The sequence below is a fragment of the Syngnathus leptorhynchus genome, chromosome 16 (assembly GCF_054491065.1).
Source record: "Syngnathus leptorhynchus isolate UIUO chromosome 16, UIUO_Slep, whole genome shotgun sequence".
Lineage (NCBI taxonomy): Eukaryota > Metazoa > Chordata > Actinopteri > Syngnathiformes > Syngnathidae > Syngnathus > Syngnathus leptorhynchus.
Window position 1 is genome coordinate 1014083 of NC_141210.1, and position 11030 is coordinate 1025112.

Here is an 11030-nt window from a genome sequence, read left to right on the forward strand (position 1 = left end):
ATATAAGTGTCTCGTTTCTGTCTTTCGCTGGGGGCAGATGGAAACGGGATTATTGCTGCGATTTCATGCAAAGATGAGATAAAATAGCAGATGTACTCAGTGGGAGAGAGAGAGAGAGAGAGAGAGAGAGAGAGAGAGAGAGAGAGAGAGAGTGCGGCAGCAACATGAACGACACAATGCAAGATGGCTATCATTCCTGACTATGCTCGCTAGAGGGCAGTAGACGTAAAAAACTTAGAGTTTTATTGTATCATCCGCAAAACACTTTTTATTTTTATTTTGCTTCTTTGGTTATTTGTATGGTTATTGTAATAAAATTAAATCCTATACATGGTATTTTTTCGTCAAAGAAAAAAAGCCTTACTATACATGGTCTTTTTCAAATAAAAGGATTTGAATGTAGTCAAAGTCGTAAGTCACGTAAAATAATGAAAAGACTAAAGTTGCATGTGATGTACATTTATAAAGTTGGGAAGCACTGGGATCATGCAAATCTGGTTTACTGCGTTGTCAGCTGTTTTCCAGGTTCAAAACAAGTAATTAGCCAATTTTGATATTTGAAATGGATATTTTGTTACTTGCCATGGTCGCTTGGAGAGTAGGCGGGACTAATATTAAACTCTCCACTATGATTGGACAACATGAAAGTCTGCTGTAGAGTCCTCGTCCTATTGGTCGTTGAACGTGAGCATTGACGCAATAATGGTGACTTTTCCAATGGAGGTTTTATGAGGTCTACATCAGATGTTGGCGTTTATTTACAACTTCAAGTTGCGGATGTGCTTAAACCAGTCGTCATAAATCTTCACCTTGCGTTTTGATGCTCAATCTGGGAAAACGCTCGAGGATTTAAAGTGTTGTTGTTTTTTTGCGTGCAGTTTGAGGAAGGAAATTGTCCTCAAGCTATCGCTATGTAGCAAGCTAATGTCATATACATCGATGCTGGAACTCCGGACCTGTGAACGCTATTCAAAAATCATTTACTAAGGTAAGCCTCGTTCTTGCATAACACGGGGATTTAGTACCATTAGGCAGCTAGCGTAGTGACGTCAATTCGAGGTGACATGTATGGACAGGGGTGTTGAAGTTAAATCTGGGTCGCCATGTCACGGCGCTGTATCAGATCAGTTATCAGCTCTTTGCAGAAGCTGTCAATTGCTTTGCTTTCGCCTCACTTTGCAGACATGACCGAGTACAAGCTTGTGGTGGTCGGTGCAGGAGGCGTGGGGAAGAGCGCCCTTACCATCCAGCTCATCCAGAACCACTTTGTGGATGAATACGATCCAACCATCGAGGTGGGACTATCCATATTAGGCTCCTTCCATGTAAAATCACTTCCACGGCTGCATGCGTAGTGTGGATGGATATCAATGTTCTCATTTCATGTATTGCTTATTAAATGATATGTCCAAAAAACAAACAAATGCACCTGTCCCATCAACTTCTGTGCTACATCACAGTAGTAGTTGAGAATCACTTCTGTTCGGTACAAAGTCACAACGGCGTCCTTGTCTGCCGCAGGACTCGTACAGGAAGCAGGTGGTGATCGATGGAGAGACGTGTCTGTTGGACATCCTGGACACTGCGGGCCAGGAGGAATACAGCGCCATGAGGGACCAATACATGAGGACGGGCGAAGGCTTCCTCTGCGTCTACGCCATCAACAACATCAAGTCATTTGAGGACGTTCACCTATACAGGTACTGGTGACATCGAGACTCTTTTCGACCAGACGGCTTAGGTCAGGTCCAGTTGTCAGACGCTGTTCAAATAAAAGCACCCGCCCGAGAGTCACGTGACATCCCTGTGCACACGTCAGCTACATTATGTATGCTAACGTGCTAAAGGAGCAATGACAAGTCTTTGAAAGTTTCCTGGCAGATTTCTTTTTTTTGGGGGGCGGGGGGGGGTTTAGTTCTAAACCAAAGACACCAAAATAGAACAAAACCTTCACACTTGTGCAGTCTTGTGATCCTTGAAATGAAGCTAATATAAAGTGTCTGAACTGTCATGGACGGACGGGTTTGGATGTAATCTCGCTTTTTGGGTTATATTTGTACCAGTGATTCATTTCATTATTAAACATCCGAGGAAATGGTACGAAAGGATCTGACGGTAACACATACTGTTAAATGATTGTGATTCACTATCATAACGTTGGTCACCACATAGAGAGAAATATGACCGGGGAGGAAGAGCCTGTCGGGATGCGAATTTGAGATGATGTCATTATCTTCCAGAGAGCAGATCAACAGAGTGAAGGACAGCGACAGCGTTCCCATGGTGCTGGTGGGCAACAAAAGTGACTTGAGCTCACGCTCGGTGGAAACGCGGCAAGCGCAGGAACTGGCCCGAAGCTACGGCGTGCCCTTTGTCGAGACCTCGGCCAAAACCAGACAGGTGTGCAGCAGTGACGGCGTTTGGCGCATTCGGGTTGTTGTTTTTTTCGACATTAGCCTGACCCCATTTTGCTTTTGTGCTCCCTGTAGGGAGTGGAGGAAGCATTCTATTCACTAGTGAGAGAGATCAGAAGATACAAGGAGACCAACCGCAGCAACAAGAAGAGCAAGAAGAACACTCAGAGGCGTTGCATGATATTATAGCACTTCTCCATACACACCAACAAATATGTCAGGTGGACCACCAGCTCTCCCGCGTTTATCCGTTCAATGCTGTGAATGTCCAGACCAAACTGTATTGTTCGCTAGGTTTTTACCAGCAGCATTCAATTTTTATTTTTAAGAAAATAAACATTTCTCTGATTGACTTGTATGTGTGCTTCGTGCGGCGTGTCGACTCGCTACACTTTGCAATAGGCTGCGGTCCGGCCCTGCTGACATTTTTGACGCAAGTACTATTTCCTACTGATTTCATCTTTTGTGTTGTTGAAATCATTTCCTTCCACATCCCTCATTCCTTGGTTATCATCACATATATACCCTCTGTAGTGTCATCCTTATTTTCTTTAAGCCGATGAAATAGCATAACAAATGTTTTGCCAAACAGTAACCTTGTACTGTGCAATACAGTCATCGGGTGTGCAGTGTTAATCTTTTAATCCTTTTAACTGAGATCCACAGACAGTGTTGTTTCAAAATCTCTGGTGATCACTACTTGCAGATAAAGTAGCATTCTTGACTTTTATAAAACACAGTCAGCTCCCAATTATGAGGTCAGTGTGTGGCAACCGTTTGGTTGCGTTACAGTATTTCTAAGAACAGCGCGTCCTCTAGTGGACGTATAAAAATCTACATGGCAAATATCATGTAGTCACTTGTCTGGAATGTTGACGTCAAGATCTGTCACAGTTCGTCTATGTGCTTTTGATTGTGCTGCTACGGTTCCGTAGATATTACACATTTAATTTATAGCGATGACGTCACTCAGCCCCCCATTTACTTCCAAATGGACCCAAAATGGTACCGTTCCTACGAAACTGCAGCAGCACAAACGAGAGATATGCATTCCAGTTCTTTTAAATGAACTGAATCTTTAATCTGAATCTTCTTTTTTATATATATATATATATATATATATATAAATCAAATAATCAAAAGTCATGGTCAAAGCTTCACGGAAAGTGAAAAGTGCCACACCCGCCCTCACCCCCACTTTCTGATTGGCTGTTGGATCTGTGACGTCACTCGGACACGCCATTAGGTACACCGCCATTTTCAGGTGTACCTAATAACAGGCCACTTCATTAGGGAAAAATAATGGTCATAACTTCACGGAAAGTGAAAAGTGCCACACCCGCCCTCACCCCCACTTTCTGATTGGCTGGTTGAGCTGTGACGTCACACGGACACAGGTGTACCTAATCACTTCATTAGGGAAAAAGTTGAAGTGAAAGTGAAAAGTGCCACACCCAAACAACCCCCCACTTTCTGATTGGCTGTTAGATCTGTGACGTCACTCGGACACGCCATTAGGTACACCGCCATTTTCAGGTGTACCTAATAACAGGCCACTTCATTAGGGAAAAATAATGGTCATAACTTCACGGAAAGTGAAAAGTGCCACACCCGCCCTCACCCCCACTTTCTGATTGGCTGGTTGAGCTGTGACGTCACACGGACACAGGTGTACCTAATCACTTCATTAGGGAAAAAGTTGAAGTGAAAGTGAAAAGTGCCACACCCAAACAACCCCCCACTTTCTGATTGGCTGTTAGATCTGTGACGTCATTTGGACACTCCATTAGGTACGCCGCCATTTTCAGGTGTACCTAATCACAGGCCACTTCATTAGGGAAAAATCATGGTCAAAATTTAAATGAAAGTGAAAAGTGCCACACCCAAACAACCCCCCACTTTCTGATTGGCTGGTTGAGCTGTGACGTCATACTGACACAGGTGTACCTAATCACTTCATTAGGGAAAAAGTTGAAGTGAAAGTGAAAAGTGCCACAGCCGCCCTCACCCCCACTTTCTGATTGGCTGTTGGATCTGTGACGTCATTCGGACACTCCATTAGGTACGCCGCCATTTTTAGGTGTACCTAATCACAGGCCACTTCATTAGGGAAAAATCATGGTCAAAATTGAAATGAAAGTGAAAAGTGCCACACCCAAACAACCCCCCACTTTCTGATTGGCTGGTTGAGCTGTGACGTCATACTGACACAGGTGTAGCTAATCACTTCATTAGGGAAAAAGTTGAAGTGAAAGTGAAAAGTGCCACACCCGCCCTCACCCCCACTTTCTGATTGGCTGTTGGATCTGTGACGTCATTCGGACACTCCATTAGGTACGCCGCCATTTTTAGGTGTACCTAATCACAGGCCACTTCATTAGGGAAAAATCATGGTCAAAATTTAAATGAAAGTGAAAAGTGCCACACCCAAACAACCCCCCACTTTCTGATTGGCTGGTTGAGCTGTGACGTCATACTGACACAGGTGTAGCTAATCACTTCATTAGGGAAAAAGTTGAAGTGAAAGTGAAAAGTGCCACACCCGCCCTCACCCCCACTTTCTGATTGGCTGTTGGATCTGTGACGTCATTCGGACACGCCATTAGGTACACCGCCATTTTTAGGTGTACCTAATCACAGGCCACTTCATTAGGGAAAAATCATGGTCAAAATTTAAATGAAAGTGAAAAGTGCCACACCCAAACAACCCCCCACTTTCTGATTGGCTGGTTGAGCTGTGACGTCATACTGACACAGGTGTAGCTAATCACTTCATTAGGGAAAAAGTTGAAGTGAAAGTGAAAAGTGCCACACCCGCCCTCACCCCCACTTTCTGATTGGCTGTTGGATCTGTGACGTCATTCGGACACTCCATTAGGTACGCCGCCATTTTTAGGTGTACCTAATCACAGGCCACTTCATTAGGGAAAAATCATGGTCAAAACTTCATGGAAAGTGAAAAGTGCCACACCCGCTCTCACCCCCACTTTCTGATTGGCTATTTGGTGCGTGACGTCACTTGGACACTCCATTAGGTACGCCGCCATTTTTAGGTGTACCTAATCACTGGCCACTTTATTAGGGAAAAATAACGGAAGGTGAAAAGTGGTTACCACTACTGATGGAGCAAAATAAAATCAAGGTCATCATTTGAGTTCATGTTTATTGGAAACACAGTCAAAATAAAAACATTTTTCTATGACATGATTCCGACACATACTGTAGGTTAGTCTAGCTTATGCACATGACATGCAATAAATAACAAAAGCTCTCTACTGTGTGATCTAATGTACATTTGCTTAGTGTACATTATTGTACAAAGCTAACAGCAGCAGTGTAAAATGATACTTCCTTTGAAAAGCACAAAGGTTAGTGTAGAGTAAAGAATGGACTATCAACTGGTAATACAAAAATAGAACCAAGTAGCATTTATAGTGCTTGGAACGGACAGACAGCAAACACGACAGTACTTTTTTTTTTTTTTTGTGCATTCCTCTTCATGTGAGCATCAGTCATTACATCTCTTTGTTTTATTTCTGTTGCGACAGAAATAACCTCGCAAAGGCGCCGATGTCTTTCGCAAACATATTTGTAATCATAAAATGAGACATCTATAAGAACACACACTATGGAAGTGCGATGTCTTGCTGGAAAGCACTTCAATTTGTCGTAAAAAGTAGCTGCATGGAAGAAATGAGTTGGTTTGACCTTTGCCTCATTATTAAACTCTCTGGAATTTCTAAAAAAAAAAGACCCTGAAGAATAAAACCAAAAAGTAGCTGCATGGAAGAAGTTAGGGTTGGGGTTTGGGTTAGTTAGGGTGAGGGGTAACCCATGGAAGAAGGAACTACTGTCTCATTATTTGACTCTCAGAAATTCAGAATAAAACAACCTCAATCATAAAAAATCACCACTCATTTGTTTTTCAATTCAAAGATGATCATGTCTTCTCAGCAGGAATTTCTCTTTGTAAACATGTTACATACATGACTATTTCAACGTGTTACAAAATGAGCGGCGAGTCTGATTATTGTCGTCGAATGAATGTGCCTTCAACTACCAGTCCTTAAAGAAGCCCTCCGCCTCCGTCGCCTCTTTAAAAGTCACCGTCAGCGAATTGATGGTCACTTCGGTGGTGATCACCTTCCCAGGATGCTTTGATTGAACGGCCGACGCCGTGGTAACGTTCTGATTGTGGCAAGCCGCATCTTCGGCCGCTCCCTCCGGACTCGGCTCGTTTCTCAGGTGCGTGTCGGGACTCTCCGGCCCCGACAGCGCCTCCTCCTCTACCGTGTCGCCGTCGGAGCCGTTGTCATGGGTAAGCGCATCCTCTCCTCCATCTTGGAGCGCCGCGGCGCTGTCCTTTGATTGGTCACGCACGACCGTTTCCGCACTTCCGTCTCGCGGCTCCAACCACATTTTGGTGACATTCTCCTCCACGTCCAACTCTAGATCTTGCCGCTCCAGTATGTGGGGAGGCGAGCTGCATTCGGAATGACCTTGAAGGCAGAGAGTTCAATGAAGGTACTATTTTGAAGTTGAGCGTGACAAAGAGGTCAAAGTTCAGAGGTCATTCAACAAACCATATAAGCTGTCCGCCCGTCTCTCCTCTGTGTTGCTTTCGGACTCTTGCTTGTCGTCTTCGCTGGTGTCTTCCCAGTCCTGCGCTTTCTTGCCCCCGACGCTCCTCTTGGACGCCAGCTGCTTACTCCTCCTCCTCCTCCTCCTCACGGAGCGACAGTGCGCGGATCCACGCTGGACAGGGTCCACATCAGTGCTCATGGCGCGGGTGAGCGAGAGGCGGAGCCGGGGCTTGTCGGGAGCCTTGTGGGCGCTCCGGAGGTCCATGGCGAAGATGTTCTACAAGGACATAGAAGATTGGAGGACACTAGGTTGGATTCAGCATCTGCATACATGAATACATTTATTATTAGTGACACCGCAACTGACTGTAGACACATATCCAACACTTGACAGGCATGATTTGAAAGATGAGTTTACCCGCAGGACGAGGCTTCTGGGTCTGAGCCCTTTCTTGCGATAGGCCAGAGCTCTTAGCTTCTGCTGACTGGTAACGTCACCAAAACACAAAGACAAAGAGATGAGAAAAAGGACAACAATTTGAGGGGGGAAAAAAAAAAAAAAGGAAAATAGATTCGACTCACTTCTCCTCATAGGCCAGGACCAGACGAGGGTCCAAAATGTTGTCCTCCGGCTCCCAAGTGCTGTACCTGCCGAGGGCCACACAAGGAGATATTAACATTGGTCACGCCCGCCCATCTTCGTATGGAATGAGCAGGTCAGTCAGTCATCAAGCTGGATGTGAGCGTTTATTTCAGGGATGATGTCACTGGCTGATGACTCAGTGTTTACTCACTTTGGAGGCCATCCTTGCCACTTAAGCAGGTACTCCACATTACCCTGCAGACAAGAGAGAGAAAGAGAGAATGGCAAAAGTGACTTTTTTTCGATGAGTCTCACAGGAAAAAATTTGCCCTCATGTCATAACAAATCATCACATTTGGAAAATTCCAGCAAAGGAAAAAAATTCAGTATTTCATTTTACGATGTCTGTATGAATCGTTTTTTTATGACTGATGTAACAGTGCGTTCTTGTTCATTTGAGATTGTTGATTGTTAATTGAACAGTGAGTGTAAAACTTCAATGTGCCATGAGGTATGAGTGACCCAATTTTGTGAGTCAAAATTTGAGCTCCAAAATCTGTATGGTGACAGTAACCCCAAAAGCTGCAATTTTTGGCAGACAGTAAACAAATTGTAAAAATACATTTATAAAAACAGGCTTCAAGATGTAGAGTGTTGCTCCCAGTAAAAGTTTTACATGATACATTGTGTATTAAAAACAACCACGCAAAATCTTAATGCTGGGGGGGGGGGGAGCAAAATGCTAACAAATAGCATCATTGTAGTGGTGTGACCACTTCAACAACAAATGTTGACAAGGTGGCCAATGCAAATGAAGTAAGCACTCCATGGGCATGCTTTGCATCCACACAAGTGTACAAGTCCAAATTCTTACCCTTGCGGGTATAACAACAAATGAAACCCGCAAAAGTACAACGTGTACTTTAATGCGTGAGGTGAGGCGATGTCTGCCACTTTAAAGTGAGCAAATGTGGAGAGGCGGGGGTATTATTCTCCTTGTCAAATGGGGTTCTGAGGAGGAATGACGTCAGTGAGCGCCCCCTTTCAGTCTCTCTCTCTCTCGCTCTCGCTCGCTCTCCCCCCGTAGAGTTGCGCGTGACGTGACGGTGCACGGACACACGAGCGACTCTTCTAGAAACGTACACCGTGCGGGGCTCGGATCGGATAGGATCGGATAGGTGGGGCCACGGGAACATGTAAACAACGTGCTGTTGCGCAATCTTGACGTCTCTTGTGTTGAACAATTGGAGCCTCGCTGCGTGCAACGATCAACACGCAACTTTACGTAAACACAAGACAGTCAGCTTTTTCTTTTTTCTTTTGAATTTAAGTGCGTATCAATGGAAACAAGCGCTGCATGGGAACGTCCAAAAATGTCTTTTGCGTTTGGTCGGTCACCTTGCACAGCCCAGCACAGCACAGCCCAGCACAGCACAGCACACTGACTAAACGTACACACCCCCTTCTTGTTGTGTACCGTACTGTATCTGCGTGGGCTCGTGCACAAACATGCTGCAGCATCGTTGCACGGTACAGCAGAACTTCCAGAAATTAAAATAGAGCGCCATAATGACATCATCATGAATCACGACCACCAGAAATAAAAGCAAACAGCGTTTATGTACGCTCCACGAAAGGAAAAGGGACTTTGAATGTGTCTTAAGAGTGAATGGAAAGTGCGTGGCCTAGTTTCTCTTTCACGGACACGCCACAAGGTTCTCCGTGTGGCGGAAAGCACACGAAAAATAACTTATGTAAGTTGAGTAGAGTGGATTAAAGTATCGGAGCTCACCTTTCGCACTCTCTTCTTTGTGATGGACTCCACTGCGAACACTTGGTCTCCAATGGATGACAGCTCCATCCCCGCTCAAAACAAGCAGCCTGTGTTTAGGCAGGAAGAAGAAGGAGCGGAAAGAACGAGGCTCCAAATCAAATCAAAATGCTCCTTCGGGCTTCTAAAATGCCTCCGATGTTTCTCGATGCACAAAGTGTTCTGCTGGCTCACTTTTTCAAATCTGCGACACATCAACACGGGACGACGCGTTGCTTTAAGTCGCGCGCGCGCTCACGACGCCATTACGTAGGGCCGAGCCCCCAAGTACGTGGCCGCGCACGCAAGAGAGAAAGAGCGCGCGCGCGCGAGAAAGAGAGACTTCGAGAAGGTCACTGTTCAAATTAAGGAATTTAACTTTTAAAAAATGTCTTAAAATCTGCATATTGATAGCTAGTTATAGAAAATACCTCGAAGTTTTCTCTCAAATATTGTTCTTATACTTCTGTGTACAGGTAACATTAATCATCAAGTTTATAGTTTCAAACTACTGTTTACATGACTGTAGCCTTTCATTAAGCATCAATGGAGGGACTTCTCAGAGTTGTTTAGCCGCTAAAGATCACAATCTGCGGTTGAAAAGAAGCCTGGAGGCACTCGCTTGGGTGAAAATGTTCACCTCCCCATCCATCTTTGATCCAAATACAGAAGTAAAGTAAAACAACATAGAAATAATTCTTAAAAGGTAAAAACGCAATATGTCCACAAAGAGGAGAGTTCTGCATAAAAAGTGTGTTCACTTGGAAGTGAAAAGAGCAACTTGAGCTCAACACCTGTTTCTCAGGGAGTAGCTTGACATGATGAATGAGCGGACGCTCGCTAAGGGCCCGGATAACACATTAGGAAGCTGGATCATTTACACTAAAACCAAGGCACAGGGTCGACTCTACAGTCATGGTCTGCATGCACCTGGAATGCTTGCATCACTTACTGGCACTGGTCGCCATGACAACTGTTTCTACAGCAACCACTGAAAAGCTGGATGATGATGATGAGGAGCCAGCAGGAAGAGTTGATAAGCAGCTCTTGAACAGTGATCCATGCTGACCGTGAACTTTGACCTATAAATCAAATGAGATAATAATTAGATGCGTGACAACATCGGCGTCTAAAATAGATGTCGAGCGACGACAATTGCCACAGGATATGATTCTTTTTCCAGCAAAGTGTGATTTGAACTACCCTGAAGGGAAGAATCATAAAAAAGTCAAAACAAAACTGAATGCAGAAGTGGAGTGATAACAATGAGTCATTCGGTTATTACAAATTAAGGATTTGCAACGGAGTCTATTTGAAGTCGGCTCTAATTCTTGTGTCCACCTATAATTGTTCTGTGCTGTTGCACAAACACTGAGCGTAGCCAATAACACAATCATTTGGAATATCCAGTAAAAATACATTTCTGACAAAATAGGACAAGATGCAAAGCACTCATCAGCAAAAAGAATCGAAAGACCAGGTTCTACAGAAGTTTTGAAACTAAGTTGTAAAATAAAGATTCTTTGAGTTAGTTATGATGTGAACGGGGAAGCATATTGTTGTTTTATTATGATAATTGAAGTTATTTTTATGCCTCGGTTCCCCAACCAATGCATTCCAATGGGCGGGTTTTTTTTTTG

At 44.3% G+C, this 11030-nt stretch overlaps 2 protein-coding genes across 2 annotated transcripts; one reads left to right on the plus strand and one right to left on the minus strand.

The window, feature by feature from the left end:
- Window positions 1-667: 667 nt before the first annotated feature.
- Window positions 668-2755, plus strand: LOC147043809 (GTPase KRas). Its single transcript, XM_085933826.1, has 5 exons — window positions 668-988; window positions 1183-1295; window positions 1522-1700; window positions 2241-2400; window positions 2490-2755. Exons 2-5 carry the CDS (start codon window positions 1185-1187, stop codon window positions 2601-2603), a joined length of 564 nt encoding a protein of 187 aa, XP_085789952.1. The 5' UTR covers window positions 668-988; window positions 1183-1184; the 3' UTR covers window positions 2604-2755.
- Window positions 2756-5904: 3149 nt separating this feature from the next.
- Window positions 5905-11004, minus strand: cbx7a (chromobox homolog 7a). Its single transcript, XM_085933818.1, has 7 exons — window positions 10343-11004; window positions 9373-9461; window positions 7792-7835; window positions 7580-7645; window positions 7416-7482; window positions 6998-7274; window positions 5905-6913 (listed from the first exon to the last, which is right to left on the minus strand). The coding sequence occupies exons 2-7, from the start codon at window positions 9439-9441 to the stop codon at window positions 6471-6473; spliced, it is 966 nt and encodes a 321-aa protein (XP_085789944.1). The 5' UTR covers window positions 9442-9461; window positions 10343-11004; the 3' UTR covers window positions 5905-6470.
- Between the last annotated feature and the right edge of the window lie 26 nt (window positions 11005-11030).

Coding starts and splice junctions, on each gene's coding strand:
- LOC147043809 (XM_085933826.1), top strand. CDS start 1,185: ATGACCGAGTACAAGCTTGTGGTGGTCGGTGCAGGAGGCGTGGGGAAG. Junction 1,296..1,521: donor AATACGATCCAACCATCGAG/GTGGGACTATCC, acceptor TGTCTGCCGCAG/GACTCGTACAGGAAGCAGGT. Junction 1,701..2,240: donor GAGGACGTTCACCTATACAG/GTACTGGTGACA, acceptor ATTATCTTCCAG/AGAGCAGATCAACAGAGTGA.
- cbx7a (XM_085933818.1), bottom strand. CDS start 9,441: ATGGAGCTGTCATCCATTGGAGACCAAGTGTTCGCAGTGGAGTCCATC. Junction 7,836..9,372: donor CAAAGAAGAGAGTGCGAAAG/GTGAGCTCCGAT, acceptor TCTTGTCTGCAG/GGTAATGTGGAGTACCTGCT. Junction 7,646..7,791: donor TGGCAAGGATGGCCTCCAAA/GTGAGTAAACAC, acceptor GGCCCTCGGCAG/GTACAGCACTTGGGAGCCGG.